General features: G+C 48.2%; 1 protein-coding gene across 3 annotated transcripts in view; it reads left to right on the top strand.

The window, feature by feature from the left end:
• TSHZ2 (teashirt zinc finger homeobox 2) overlaps positions 1-13,737 on the top strand; it is a 433,613-nt gene that overhangs the window by 246,725 nt on the left and 173,151 nt on the right. The window contains exon 2 of one of the 3 annotated variants that reach the window (XM_044262811.1): positions 7,474-10,422. In XM_044262811.1, the coding sequence (XP_044118746.1) occupies positions 7,474-10,422 (2,949 nt within the window). Of the gene's footprint in view, positions 1-7,473; positions 12,501-13,737 lie in introns of those variants that run through there. The other 2 variants (XM_044262809.1, XM_044262808.1) reach the window with 2 other exon arrangements.

Below are 13,737 nucleotides of genomic sequence, written 5' to 3'. Positions count from 1 at the left end.
TGTAGCCACACAATTCTGGCAGCCCTTAGACCACCCCGCCCCATGGCTAGTCCCACACCCTTTCGCTCTGATGGAAATTTCCCACGGCCCACAGCTCCCCTGCGTCTATCTAAATGAGTGCCAATGACATTCACCTTTGCAGCTGAGAATTCTTTTTCTTCCGTCTGGCCTACTTGGCCCACTTCGGTTACCTGGCCACCTCCACCTCCCCTTCCGTGACCTCGTTCTATCCCAGCCTCGCGGCATCCGGCTTCTCTCCACAACTCATCCCTCAACTGTCCTCAGTCTTTGGAGAACCCCAGTGACGGGAGCTCCAGTGGAACTTGACTAAAGTATCTCGCATGTGGTAGCTGCAAAGTAAATATTTCTTGATTAAATGAATAAACAGATGAACCACAAGACGATGACAGAGGATCCCCTTCCCCTCATGTAAACTCGCATCGTCCTTTGCTCGCTGATGACCAAGACGCAGAGCAAGACACAGAGCGAGATCAGAAAATAGCTTCGTGGTGCGAAATGCTCAGAAAAGGGCTCAGAAAAGTGCCCACAAAAAGAGACGTTAACTAAATGGATGTGTTTTTTGCTTCACTCAGACCCCACCTGCTATGCACCTCGGCGTACAAGTAAAATGTTTCCATTAACCAAATGGTCTATAGGAAATAATAAAAGAGATGCGTCGTTCTCAGTGACCTTCAGAAAGCTCTGGCTCCGTCTCTAGAGAGCACTTACGGTCTCGGGAGAAGCCCCCACCCCATCCCCCACCCCTCACCGCTGCACCCAGCCCCTCTCCACCATTCTTTAAATAAGAATCTCGCTTTGTTCAGTTCCGACCTTCAGCTGCAGGGAACAAGCCCTTCTCTCTGGACTTGTGTACACGTCACCCTTACATGAATGAGTTGTGTGTAGTGGGACAGGGGTTGAAAAACCACATGCTGTGAACGGTCCTTTCCCTGTTGAAAATGGTCCTGTTTAGAAAGGTACGTGAGCTTCGACGATCTCCCCAGTCTGCAGGGAGATGGAGTCTGGGCTGGGGGGTAGCTAGAGTCTCAGAATGTGACGTCTGTGCTCCTGCAGCATGTCGGGGACCCCCCTCCTGGCCCTCTAGCCCGGCACGTGCTGAAGCACAGAGCTTCGGCTCCCACAAGCCCGGCTCCACAGGGCCCTCCCTCGGGCCCTGCCACCACGGGAAGTACCTCTGCCTCCTTGAACGAAATCTTCTCTCTTTACTCAGCCTGCCAACAAGAGTGCCAATGAGTGCCAATAATAATATACATATTCACAGGTTTCTAGACCACAGTCACCAAAACACTAGAGTCTCGTGACAGAGAGGCCTTCCTCCGTGTCACCGTGTGGCATACCTACTGGGCCCATGGCGAGAAGTCCTCGCCATCCCTTCCTTGACGTCGACGGCTGCTCTACGCACTGTGGAACCTTCATGTGATTTTAAGCTGTCATTTAGTGGGCTAGATTGGTGAATATGATCCTGTCACCACTGGATATGTTTTCAAATGAGGTCTTGGTTGAGTTCTGGTTTAGTTTTTTGAAAATTGACCTTCTTAAATTTTTTTTTAATATTTTATTTATTTATTTGACAGAGAGAGATCACATGTAGGCAGAGAGGCAGGCAGAGAGAGAGGAGAAAGCAGGCTCCCTGCTGAGCAGAGAGCCCAATGTGGGGCTCGATCCCAGGACCCTGGGATCATGACCTGAGCCGAAGGCAGAGGCTTTAACCCACTGAGCCACCCAGGTGCCCCGACCTTCTTGAATTTTATATTCTTCTCGGGTTATTACTGTCCCCACCTCTCCTGCCCCTTTAAAAACTATCAAGTCAGTGTTTGGTTCGCCTGGGTGGCTCAGTGGGTTAAGCCTCTGCCTTCAGCTCAGGTCATGATCTCAGGGTCCTGGGATCGAGCCCCGCATCAGGATCTCTGCTCAGCAGGGATCCCGCTTCCTCTCCCCCTCTCTGCCTGCCTCTCTGCCTATTTGTGATCTCTGTCTGTCAAATAAATAAATAAAATCTTAAAAAATAAAAAAATAAAAACTGTCAGTGTTTATGCAGCAAACACTCCATGATGGTTTTCAAGACAATGACAAAAATGTATGCCTCGCAAAAAAAAAAAAAAAAAAAAAAAAAATCTGTTATCTACCACCATGCCACCCAGGAATTATTTTGCACAATTTCATTTAATTCATTCTGAAGAGACAGACATTCTTGGAACAATTGAAATCATAATTTTAAAAAAGTTGTTTCTCTTTTGTTTTTTTAACCTTTGATAGAAGAGAAAATTTCTAAAATTTAGGGATTTATTTCTGAATTTTAGCCATACACTAATAGGGTAAAAGTTTCACAGCATGCAACATATATTTCTCAGGTGACTTTTTTTTGTAAAATCAAGAATTCAGGAGAAGACCAGCTTAATATTTGCAGAATCTGTATCGTGAAGCAGCTAGTGTACTTTACTTGTGACAAAGTTCGTCCATACTTTGAAAGTTCCCACATGTGAGTCTTTTTTTTTTTAAGATTTAATTTATTTCTTTGACACAGAGAGAGAGATCATGAGTAGGCAGGCGGGGGGGGGGGGAGCAGCACCCCGCTGAGAAGAGAGCCTGATGGGGAGCTCGATCCCAGGACCCTGGGATCATGACCTGAGCTGAAGGCAGAGGCTTAACCCACTGAGCCACTCCGGTGCCCCCATGTGAGTCTTTTTGAATCAAAGTCTGCTCACATTAAGAGCACATTTTCTGATGCTTTGTAGTCTTGATGCTTCTTTTCAGTCTTCCTACTTAAAAGTTTAAATTCACAGCTCAGGGCTTTCTGGCAACAAGAACGTTGGTGGCTATGTTGGTCTGAAAAGATGATTTATGGGATTATGGGATTGTTCTGGTTTTATTGTTGAGAGGAGCTGGTCGGGGATGGTTGTAATTCTCACCTGATCTATATTGAAGGGGAGGGGAGGCAGTGTTGCCTATAACAGGTAACAGTTGCACCATCCAGGGACATGGGGGTGGAGTTTGCAACTGGAATAATCCTTTTGCTTTTGAATGATCTATTCATTCATTCACTCAGATAATTTGTGGATTCCGATCTGTGCCAATGTGCAGTCTGAGTGCTGGGAGAAGCAAGGTCTCTGTCTTCCCGGGAGACAAATATTTTCCCTTCGCATTTAGTGGGAGGAAAGAATCAAGCCGTGGGGAAACCAGAGGATTTCAGAGTCGGGTGGGTGCCACTGGATCTCAGTAAGCAGGGAGATGTGATCTGGAGTTATGCAGAGAAGGGGAGACTGGTGAGGACAGGCTTCTCCAGAAGAGACCCTGTGAGCACAACCTGAAAAATGAAAAGGAATCACAGCGTGAAGGTCCAAAGAACTTTCCAGGCAGAGTGGTCTGCAGCTGCAGAGAACAACATCAGGGAAGGGATTGGTAGGTTCAGGAAGGAGCGAGTACAATGTCACCCCTCAGGCATGGAAAGCAGAATGAGGGTATGGAAAAATCGAGCAGGGAGGTCGAGGCCAAGTCCTACAAGCTCTGCAGACCATGCAAAGGGTTTGGATTTCATTTTTAGCACAGCACAAAAACAATGCAGAGGTTAAAACAGAACAATGTCACCACCCAATACCTTATTCTTTTGAGAAAGAATATTCTAGCTGTTCTCTGAAAAACAACCTGGAGGAAACAGAAGCAGGAAGGCCACTTCCTCACCCCAGGGAAGAATAATGGTGGCCCAGTCGGCGCGGTAGTCATGTACAAGGGAAACCATCCGTGGAGTCAATCACTTAGAGCACTGAGAGGGTTTGCTTCGGAATTCGCCATCCTGGGGATGGGCAAGCGTCATGGAGCCAGGATCCAGTAGCAGCAAGGGATGAGATTCGAAATTTAGGTTGGAAAGGGAGATGTTTGCCACCATAGAGTTTGATCTTGAACCTGAGATCCACAAGGAGGTTCTCCAGAGAACAGTTCTTTTCACTGTACATTCGCATAATTGTGATCATCTTCTTTTGTTGAATAAGTATTCATAAGAATAAACTTGCCACTCATCCACTTTACCAAGATTTACACACGATGCAATCGTATTAAACAAATCATCGATAGTGAGAGAGAGACAGATACTCATTACGTACCCAGATCACCATGTTCTGGCTGTCTTTCCCCTCGCGTCAGCCGCCGGTGGCACACGAAATCACTTAAGTCAAGCGAACGGCTTTAAATGTATAATATTAAAATGTGTTTTTAAAAACTCCTTGGAACCCTCAGCCATCGTTAAAATACACTCGCTTTGACGGATGCTTTGGCACTTTCTTATGAAGCTTTTCAATGCGTTACCTTATCGGGTGCATGAGATTTAGTCTGTTCTGCAGAAGAAAACAGACAAAAAGGGTCTCTCAGCACGAGTTACTCTTCTGTAAAGGTTATAGTAAACATGTCAATGCCTAATTAAGCAGAAAATTTTATCTGTATTGTGGGGGAGGCGTTTGCTGTCTCTGACTTTTCTTCTGGGGAATCCATTTAGAAGGACAAAGTAGATTGGAGAGCTGAGCTGGTCCGGAAAGCTCAGCTTCCAAATGTCAGCCGGGGGAAAAAAACAAAACAAAAAAAAAACCAAAAAGCAAAAAAACCCATCTCTTTTCTCCTTGTGTGAAAATGACTATATTGGGTGGGCAGATTGGGGTGGGAGGAGTGTGCATGCACACATACACTTGTGTGCATACACTCATGCACGCCTCCTTTAGACACACACACACACACACGCACAACAACATAACTTGCTTCCCACCAAATGTCAGGCCCTGTGCTAGGCACCGCAAATACTGAGATGCGTAAAACCTGACCATGCTCTTAACCCATTGCAGTGACGGAAAGTCCTCTTCTTCCCTAATAGATTTTTTTTTCCACTGGCTCTGCGTGTGTAGGGGTGTGTGTGTGTGTGTGCGCGCGCACACACGCACGCATGTGTTACTATGATGCTGTGATCATACTACTCAGGTAACTGTATGTCTCGGTTGGCCTGGAACAGCCTTGGCTAATGAGTGTTGTCCTAGTTTTTGAGCAATAAAGCTCTTTGAATTCTCAAAAGTGACCCTGTTTGATTGATAAAATTTGCCTGACTCTGGAGTATTTTGCTTGGCTCTGTAACAACTCATTTATTAATTTTATAATAGGCTTTCTCCTTGAACTTAATAATATGACTAACATACCAAATACTCATTTACAAACATACAAATTGGTCCTGGAAAAATCAAATGCAGTGAGGATGAGGGGTGGGGGATCTAACGTAGACATCCAGCCATTTGAAGCAGAGTTTTTCTTGCAAGCAGTGACCGCTGATGAACGGTTGCCCAACTAGACTGAGTAGCTTTTGTTTTTTCAAGTCCATGTATGGAACTGGAGACCAGCAACACCAGTTTAACGAAAAACTTGTCAGCTTGCTAGGAAAGCAATAACACAACACCAGTAACAATACGATAATTAGCAAAACCACCAAGCAAGTAGCTAAACTGTTTTTTCATTTCCTCTTTTTTTATGGTATCGTGCTTTTTCAAAAAAATTATTTATTTGAGAGAGAGACAGTGCACACGGGGTGGGGAGGGGCTGAGGGAGACGGAGAGAGAGAACCTTAGCAGTCTCCCCACTGAGCATGGAGCCTGACACAGGGCTCGGTCTCACCACCCTGAGATCATGACCTGAGCTGAAATCAAGGGCCGGATGCTTAACCAACTGAGCCACCCGGGCACCCTATATCATGCCTTTGAAATCATGGGCTCTTATCTCCAGCATTCCCATAATTCTCCCCTCCGAAGTAATTGTCAATCTAGTGACATATCAATGAACCTTTAACTTTTGGGTCTCCACGAAGTTTTCTTATTGGTGAGGCTGGTCATAGAGAGTGGGCTGGCGTGGTTAGGACCACGGATTCTCTCATCAGACAGACCAGAGAAATGTCATTACTCTGAGACTCTAGTTCTGTGGCATGGGTAAACTTCTTAACCTCAGAGCCTCAATTTTGTCATAGTTCCCACTTCACGTGGATAAATAATCACACAAAATGAAAGAAGGCATTTGTGGTGGTCAGCAAAGTTCCTAGGAGATAGTAGTTCTTCAATAAATGGTCATCTTCAGCAGCCACAGCAGGAACCTTTGGAATGTCTGGCTGGAGCCAACTTATTTCTCTCTCCCCCCACCAAAAAAAATCACTTGTCTTTTAAATCCCTCTGCCTGCCTCCCAGGACAGACCTCCAGGCCTGATCTCCCTTTTTTAAGCTTTCTTGCTGGTGAACAGAAATGCGCCCCCACCCTAGGGTTTCTCCCAAGGACCCACCTGCACTAAGAGGGGGAGAGAGAGGCTCACAGGGGGAGAAAACATTGCACTGAGATCATGCAAGCCTTGCAAATCTAAGACTGAGTCTCCCTTGCTTTGGTGCTTCTTTAGTTACATTTTATCCACGTGGCTCTGAAAAGGCCAGGTGAAGGAAATGAACACATGGGCATAAATAGTCACTTTCCCCATATCTGTTGATGGATATTTGCCCATTAATTCCCTTTGCACCCGCTCTCTCATGCCTTCATTTTCCCTATGCAATTACTGGCCCTAAATCCTCTCAGAGAAGGGAAGGCATGCATCTCCAATAGCATTTTGCATCTACAAATCAAACGTATAATTGGCATCTCATGACGGGTGCCCACAAATCACAAAGCATTTGAAATTACAGGCACAAGATCGAGAGGGCATTTTCAGCCTTGTCTGAAAAGGTCTTCATAAACCTGTTTGAGAATAATAGGATATTCCCCAAATCTCCCATTCCGACATCATTTGCTATTATTTTAAAATCATTATGTTTGCTGAGCTTACATAATTTTTCAGCTATCAATGGAAGATTTCATTCAATACTCCATAATCTCTCTTTCTGCTGTGTGACTCTCTACAAATAAAAACGTTATAACAAAAAGAGACTGGCTATCAAAAATATAATGGCCATGCATCTAAATTACCTGTGAGCACTCAACAATGATTTATTAAGAAATTGTATGCCAGTATATCCCAGTGTCTTGACGAACCCTACCACAGAGATGCCAAGGGTCAAGTCTTAGTTTTCTAATGAGCCAATGTCCTTCTCTAGAGAGATCAGTCTTTGTAGGGTTGGAATTTCCATCCAGCTTTCTTGAAAGTCCTACCTATGGACTTAGAGACTGTCCCACTGTTGGAGCATTGGAGTGATACCCCTTAAGTGTGAAAATTACTAACTTGGGACCCGGGGCATTTGTAAAGATGCGTGACTCCTATCAATTAAAAACAAAGACATGAGATAGCACAAAAGATATCATTTGGCTTTTTCCCGTGCCCATGGCTTGCAGTTCACAAACACGTAAATTCCGCTGCTCTCCCAGTCCATTTCGGAAGCTCTGAGTCTCCGTGGGGAGCTTGGGACGGCAGAGGACACTTGTCATCTTACCGCATCTGTTCTTCTTCTTCCCTCACAGGCTACGCCCAGGAGGAACAGCTGAAGGAGGAGGAGGAAATAAAAGAAGAAGAGGAGGAAGAGGAGGACAGCCGTTCGGTAGCTCAGTTTCAGGGCAGCAATGACCCGGGGACAGACGAGGAGCTAGAAACGGGCCCAGAGCAGAAGGGCTGCTTCAGCTACCAGAACTCTCCCGGGAGCCACTTGTCCAACCAGGATGCGGAGAACGAGTCTCTGCTGAGCGATGCCAGCGATCCGGTGTCGGACGCCAAGAGCGTCTGCGGTCGGGATGCCTCGGACCAGAAAGCCGGCGTGCACCCCAAGCTGCCCAACGAAAGCCACAACTGCATGGATAAAATGACCGCCGTCTATGCCAACATCCTGTCGGATTCCTACTGGTCGGGCCTGGGCCTCGGCTTCAAGCTGTCCAGCGGCGAGCGGCGCAGTTGCGACACCCGCAATGGCAGCAGCAAGACGGATTTCGACTGGCACCAGGACGCGCTGTCCAAGAGCCTCCAGCAGAACTTGCCGTCCCGGTCGGTGGGGAAGCCCAGCCTGTTCAGCTCGGTGCAGCTGTACCGCCAGAGCAGCAAGATGTGCGGGACGGTGTTCACCGGGGCCAGCCGGTTCCGCTGCCGACAGTGCAGCGCGGCCTACGACACCCTGGTCGAGCTCACCGTGCACATGAACGAGACGGGCCACTACCAGGACGACAACCGCAAGAAGGACAAGCTGCGCCCGGCCAGCTACTCGAAGCCCCGGAAGCGGGCTTTCCAGGATATGGACAAGGAGGACGCTCAGAAGGTTCTCAAGTGCATGTTTTGTGGCGACTCGTTCGATTCCCTCCAAGACCTGAGCGTCCACATGATAAAAACAAAACATTACCAAAAAGTGCCTTTGAAGGAGCCAGTCCCAACCATTTCCTCGAAAATGGTCACTCCGGCCAAGAAGCGCGTCTTCGACGTCAACCGGCCGTGTTCCCCTGATTCGACCACGGGCTCGCTGGCGGACCCGTTCTCCTCCCAGAAGCCCGCCGGCCTGCAGCTCTCCTCCAACAACCGCTACGGCTACCAGAACGGCGCCAGCTACACGTGGCAGTTCGAGGCCTGCAAGTCCCAGATCCTCAAGTGCATGGAGTGCGGGAGCTCGCACGACACCCTGCAGCAGCTCACCACCCACATGATGGTCACCGGCCACTTCCTCAAGGTCACCAGCTCGGCCTCCAAGAAGGGCAAGCAGCTGGTGTTGGACCCCCTGGCCGTGGAGAAGATGCAGTCGCTGTCTGACACCCCGAGCAGTGACTCGCTCGCTCCCAAGCCTTCGGGTAACTCCGCTTCCGAGGGGGCAGCCCCAACCCCCGAGCTGAAGAAAGAGGGCAAGAAGGAGAAACCGGAGGAGAGCAATAAGGATGAGAAAGGCATGAAACGGGAGGAGTACGACGATCCCCTGCAAAAGCCTTTAGACCCCACGGTGAAATATCAGTATCTAAGGGAGGAGGACCTGGAGGACGGCTCCAAGGGCGGAGGGGACATTCTGAAGTCACTGGAAAATACCGTCACCACAGCCATCAACAAGGCCCAGAACGGGGCTCCCAGCTGGAGCGCGTACCCCAGCATCCACGCAGCCTACCAGCTGTCCGAGGGCGCCAAGCCTGCTCTGCCCCTGGGATCCCAGGTCCTGCAGATCCGGCCTAACCTCCCCAACAAGCTGAGGCCCATTGCCCCCAAGTGGAAAGTGATGCCGCTGGTGTCCGTGCCCGCCAACCTGGCCCCATACACCCAAGTGAAGAAGGAGCCGGACGACAAAGAGGAAGCCACCAAGGAGGGCGGGAAAGAGAGCCCCCAGGAGGAGACGTCGCCTTTCAGCCACAGCGATGGGGACGCTTTCGCCAAAAGTGAAACCCCGTTGGAATCCAAGAAGGCCGAGCCTTGCCTGCTGAAGGAGGAGGCCAGGCTGGGGGAGGAGGGCGGCGAGCCGGAGAAACGGCCGACCCTGGAGCCCGCGCCCTCTCTCAGCAATGGGTGCGCGCTCCCCCCGCGGGCACCGGCCCTGCCATGCATCAACCCGCTCAGCGCCCTGCAGTCCGTCCTCAACAACCACCTGGGCAAGGCCACGGAACCCCTGCGCTCCCCTTCCTGCTCCAGCCCGAGCTCAAGCACAATTTCGATGTTCCACAAGTCGGCTCTCAGCGTCATGGACAAGCCGGGCCTGAGTCCCGCCCCCACGCGGCCGGCCAGCGTGTCCAGGCGCTACCTGTTCGAGAGCAACGATCAGCCCATCGACCTGACCAAGTCCAAGAGCAAGAAAGCCGAGTCCTCGCAAGCACAATCCTGCACGTCCCCCCCTCAGAAGCACGCTCTGTCTGACATCGCCGACATGGTCAAGGTCCTCCCCAAGGCCACCACGCCCAAGCCCGCCGCTTCCTCACGCGGGCCCCCCGTGAAGCTGGAAATGGACGTCCGGCGCTTCGAGGACGTCTCCAGCGAGGTGTCGACGTTGCATAAGAGGAAAGGCCGGCAGTCCAACTGGAACCCTCAGCATCTCCTGATTCTGCAGGCCCAGTTCGCCTCCAGCCTCTTCCAGACATCGGAGGGCAAGTACCTGCTCTCCGACCTGGGCCCTCAGGAGCGCATGCAGATCTCCAAGTTCACGGGGCTCTCCATGACCACCATCAGCCACTGGCTGGCCAACGTCAAGTACCAGCTGAGGAAAACGGGCGGGACGAAGTTTCTGAAAAACATGGACAAGGGACACCCTATCTTTTATTGCAGTGACTGTGCCTCCCAGTTCAGAACGCCTTCTACCTACATCAGCCACTTAGAGTCGCACCTGGGTTTCCAAATGAAGGACATGACCCGCGTGGCCGTGGAGCAGCAAAGCAAGGCGGAGCCAGAGATCTCCCGCGTGTCGTCGGCTCAGAGGTCTCCGGAAACCATAGCTGGCGAAGAGGACACAGACTCTAAATTCAAGTGTAAGTTGTGCTGTCGGACATTTGTGAGCAAACACGCGGTAAAACTCCACCTAAGCAAAACGCACAGCAAGTCACCCGAGCACCATTCACAGTTTGTAACGGACGTGGACGAAGAGTAGCTCTGCAGGTACGGGTTTGCTCCCAGGTGATGGCCCAGTAGCCTTGTGAGGAACGTCCTGATGGGAGATGGGGCCGTGTAGAGGCAGCTCATGTGTCTCGGTACCAAGAGGACAGTAGCCTGCTGGAATAGGACTTATTGGTATGAGAGACTAGAACATAAGTCCTAAGCGTCTCACTGTCCCCGGGTTAGGGTCGGTGATGAGTAGCAGGAAATGGGTTCAGAGACCTGGAGTTCACGGAGCCCCGCTGCGTGGTACGTGACCTCCTTCCTGACCCAGGGCCCAGCTCTGAAGGTCCAGCCAAGGCTACACCTCGTTTTAATTAATACGTACGGACTTCCGTCACTGTCCCGTTTCACCCCCTCGCCTTCCCATAGTGATGCTAATGACTTAGACTGGAGCGAAGGGTGAGCTGCAGGACGAACCCTGTAGAGTTCCTGGGGGCAGCTGCTATGCAGAGATCGCTCCATCAGCTCGTGAACTTGATGATTATTATTACTTGTAATTCATGCTTTTTGCAGCTTCCTTTCGGGCCGATTGCTCCCTTCCCCTCCCATCCCTCTGTTTCTTGCCTCCATTAGGTTTGTTAGGAAAAAGCTTCTGCCCTGTGTAGTCAGTCAGACGGCAGGAAAATGTGCTCTACAGAACACGGAGGTCCAGAGAGAGGAAGCGTGTTTTCTTCTCTCGTCCTCTGGTTTGCTTTAAGATAGACTATTATCAGCGTCCACGTTTAACCAAGGTAGCTGAACTGCATACCCTTGAGTTTCCTTTACCTAAAGAAACAGATGACTTTCTGAACACCCATTGCTGATGCGCATGGGGTCGGTCCCACAGCTTCAAGTTCATCTGTGTCATGTATCATAGAAGTTCTGTGCCTTGTATAGTCACCAGTGCCCAGACTCTCTATGTCACCTCCAGGAAAGAGGACAGAAGCCGAGGTCAAATACGTTGGCAGACTTGGCCACACCGGCCGCTTTCAGATGTTTTCCAGGCTGGGTCCTTCACACCTCCTTTCATCGCCTTCTATTTTTTTTTTTTTCTTTTCTTTTCTTTTCTTTTCTTTTTTTTTTTTTTTTTTTTTTGTATTTTGTCCACTTCCTTCTCTCAGCATGATACCCCCTACATGCTAGGGGCCCCCACACACACTCAGGTTGTCCTTCCCCTCGGGCCCCACGGACAGGGACCTGACTTGACTTAAAGCTTCCGCACGTTCGAGTCCAGTTTCCATCACGCGAGGTGACTGATTCGTTCTTTGGGTCACTTCACAGTAAGAGTATCAGCAGTCAGTGTAACATATAATCCCTCACTAGCTCCTAGTGTCAGAGCTTTTGTTTCTAAATAGGAGATTTTTGGATCAAGCCACAAAAGTCTGAGCCGTAGCCGAGTTCCAGGCAGAGGAGGGGTACTTCCGTGGTGTGGCTTTGGGCTCACCTCACGGCCAGGTGGGGGGGGGGTGTTGCCAAGTGTGAGGATGGTCAAGAGGAAATAAAGGGTGAAAATCTGGGACTGTCCCCTCACTGAGAAGATCTAACAGCTTCTGATAAAAGGGGATCCCATCCTATAACTAACGGCTCCTTGGGTCCAAATGAAGACTGTTGTTTTGTTTGCATGTTTTTATCATGATAATTAAAATGTGTTACTAGCAGATTCATCTCTTGCTTTCCAAGCATGATCTGTTCAGCTCACACCATTGAAAGAAAAGCCAAAATTCATCTATTAAATTCTATAAGTGAGCTTGGGGCTTGGCAACATTCTATTTATTTGCTATATAACATTTTATATCGTATGTAACTTGCTATTATACTTTTCTGGTGAAAAAAAAAAAAGGGTGGATATATACAGAATACCCAGCGAGAAGAGAGATGTTTCCAATCCCATAGTGGTAGATCCAAACCATGGTGAAGAGGACAAATAGGGAATGTTTATTTGTGCTACAATAAAGACCAATTTTCCACCTGTTAGGTCTGTAATCATTCTTTGAAAAAAAAAACTAATATCACTGCCAAAACACTGCGATACGTAAATAGAAAGATGGGAGGAAAAGAAAGCCTTAGTCAAAATCTGAAACATGCATGTCTGTTCTAAGGAAGCAAAGGTAAACTGGTCATTTGGAAAAACCTACATAAAAGGCACTTAACAAATCTGTTAAACACATGGCTAGGATAGCTCTTTTCTCATCCCTCTGCATGTGTACAAAATAAATATTTCTGATTTGGACCTCCGAGGCCCCACGTCACAGAGCTACCATTATATGAAACCAAAGCTCCATTCTTAGATAAACACCGTGACGCTGTGCTCGTGAAATAGGACTGAGTTTGAGTATTTAAGGAAAAAGAAAGTTTGAGTATTTAAGACTCATTCAGAATCATAGGTGTATACGTGTGTTATGTGTACACAAAAAATGGTGCGTGTGCATGGTGTGTTTTGTTAATACTAAAGACATTACAATCTGCCTGACTAGCTCCCACATTTGCACGGAGGGGGACTTTCTATTCCTCTGGCCACGTACGGGAAGAATTCCTTCACCCTTGAGGTCCTCCCTTAGGACAGCATCCACACAGTACCTTGTCCACTGCTTAGAATTAAGCAGATGGGTTTTTAAATGATCACAAAATGAGATCACTGTTATCCAGAACTCTAGTTTTCGTTGGTATGCATGATAGCACAAATTGTACAAAATGACAGGATGTTTTAGAAAGCATGGTCAAGATGTTATGGAAAATTTGGGAGCTTTGCCCTATCTCTGTTCTCTGTGAGACGCAAATTTTGGCCTGAATTTCCTTTCCTTTCTTAGATAGGTCGTAAATCCTGCTAAAGGCTCTGCCAAATATTAAAGGCAACTTTTCATTAAAAATTAATTAGATGATGTTAAATGCGCATCCCTATTTTAGGACAGAAGTAATCTAAAACGATTTCAGTAAGTATCTGCATATACCTTTAAAAACCACACGCTCTCGAATAATAGAAATTAAACAAAGAGCAAATCAATGAGTCTAAAATGCACAAGGACTTGAAATTATAGTCATTATCGTGTAATACAGTATACAAGTTTAAAGCACACCTAGCCTTGAAATTCGGGGCAAAAATGAATTCTAGTCCAATAACTGCCACCTTTGTTTTGGGTGACTTGATAAAAACACACATTCAGGGTGAACAGCATTTAAACTTACCAAATACAATACAGGGTACCCAGTTA

The sequence above is a fragment of the Neovison vison genome, chromosome 8 (genome assembly GCF_020171115.1).
Source record: "Neovison vison isolate M4711 chromosome 8, ASM_NN_V1, whole genome shotgun sequence".
Lineage (NCBI taxonomy): Eukaryota > Metazoa > Chordata > Mammalia > Carnivora > Mustelidae > Neogale > Neogale vison.
This window is presented reverse-complemented; position numbering and strand designations above follow the sequence as displayed.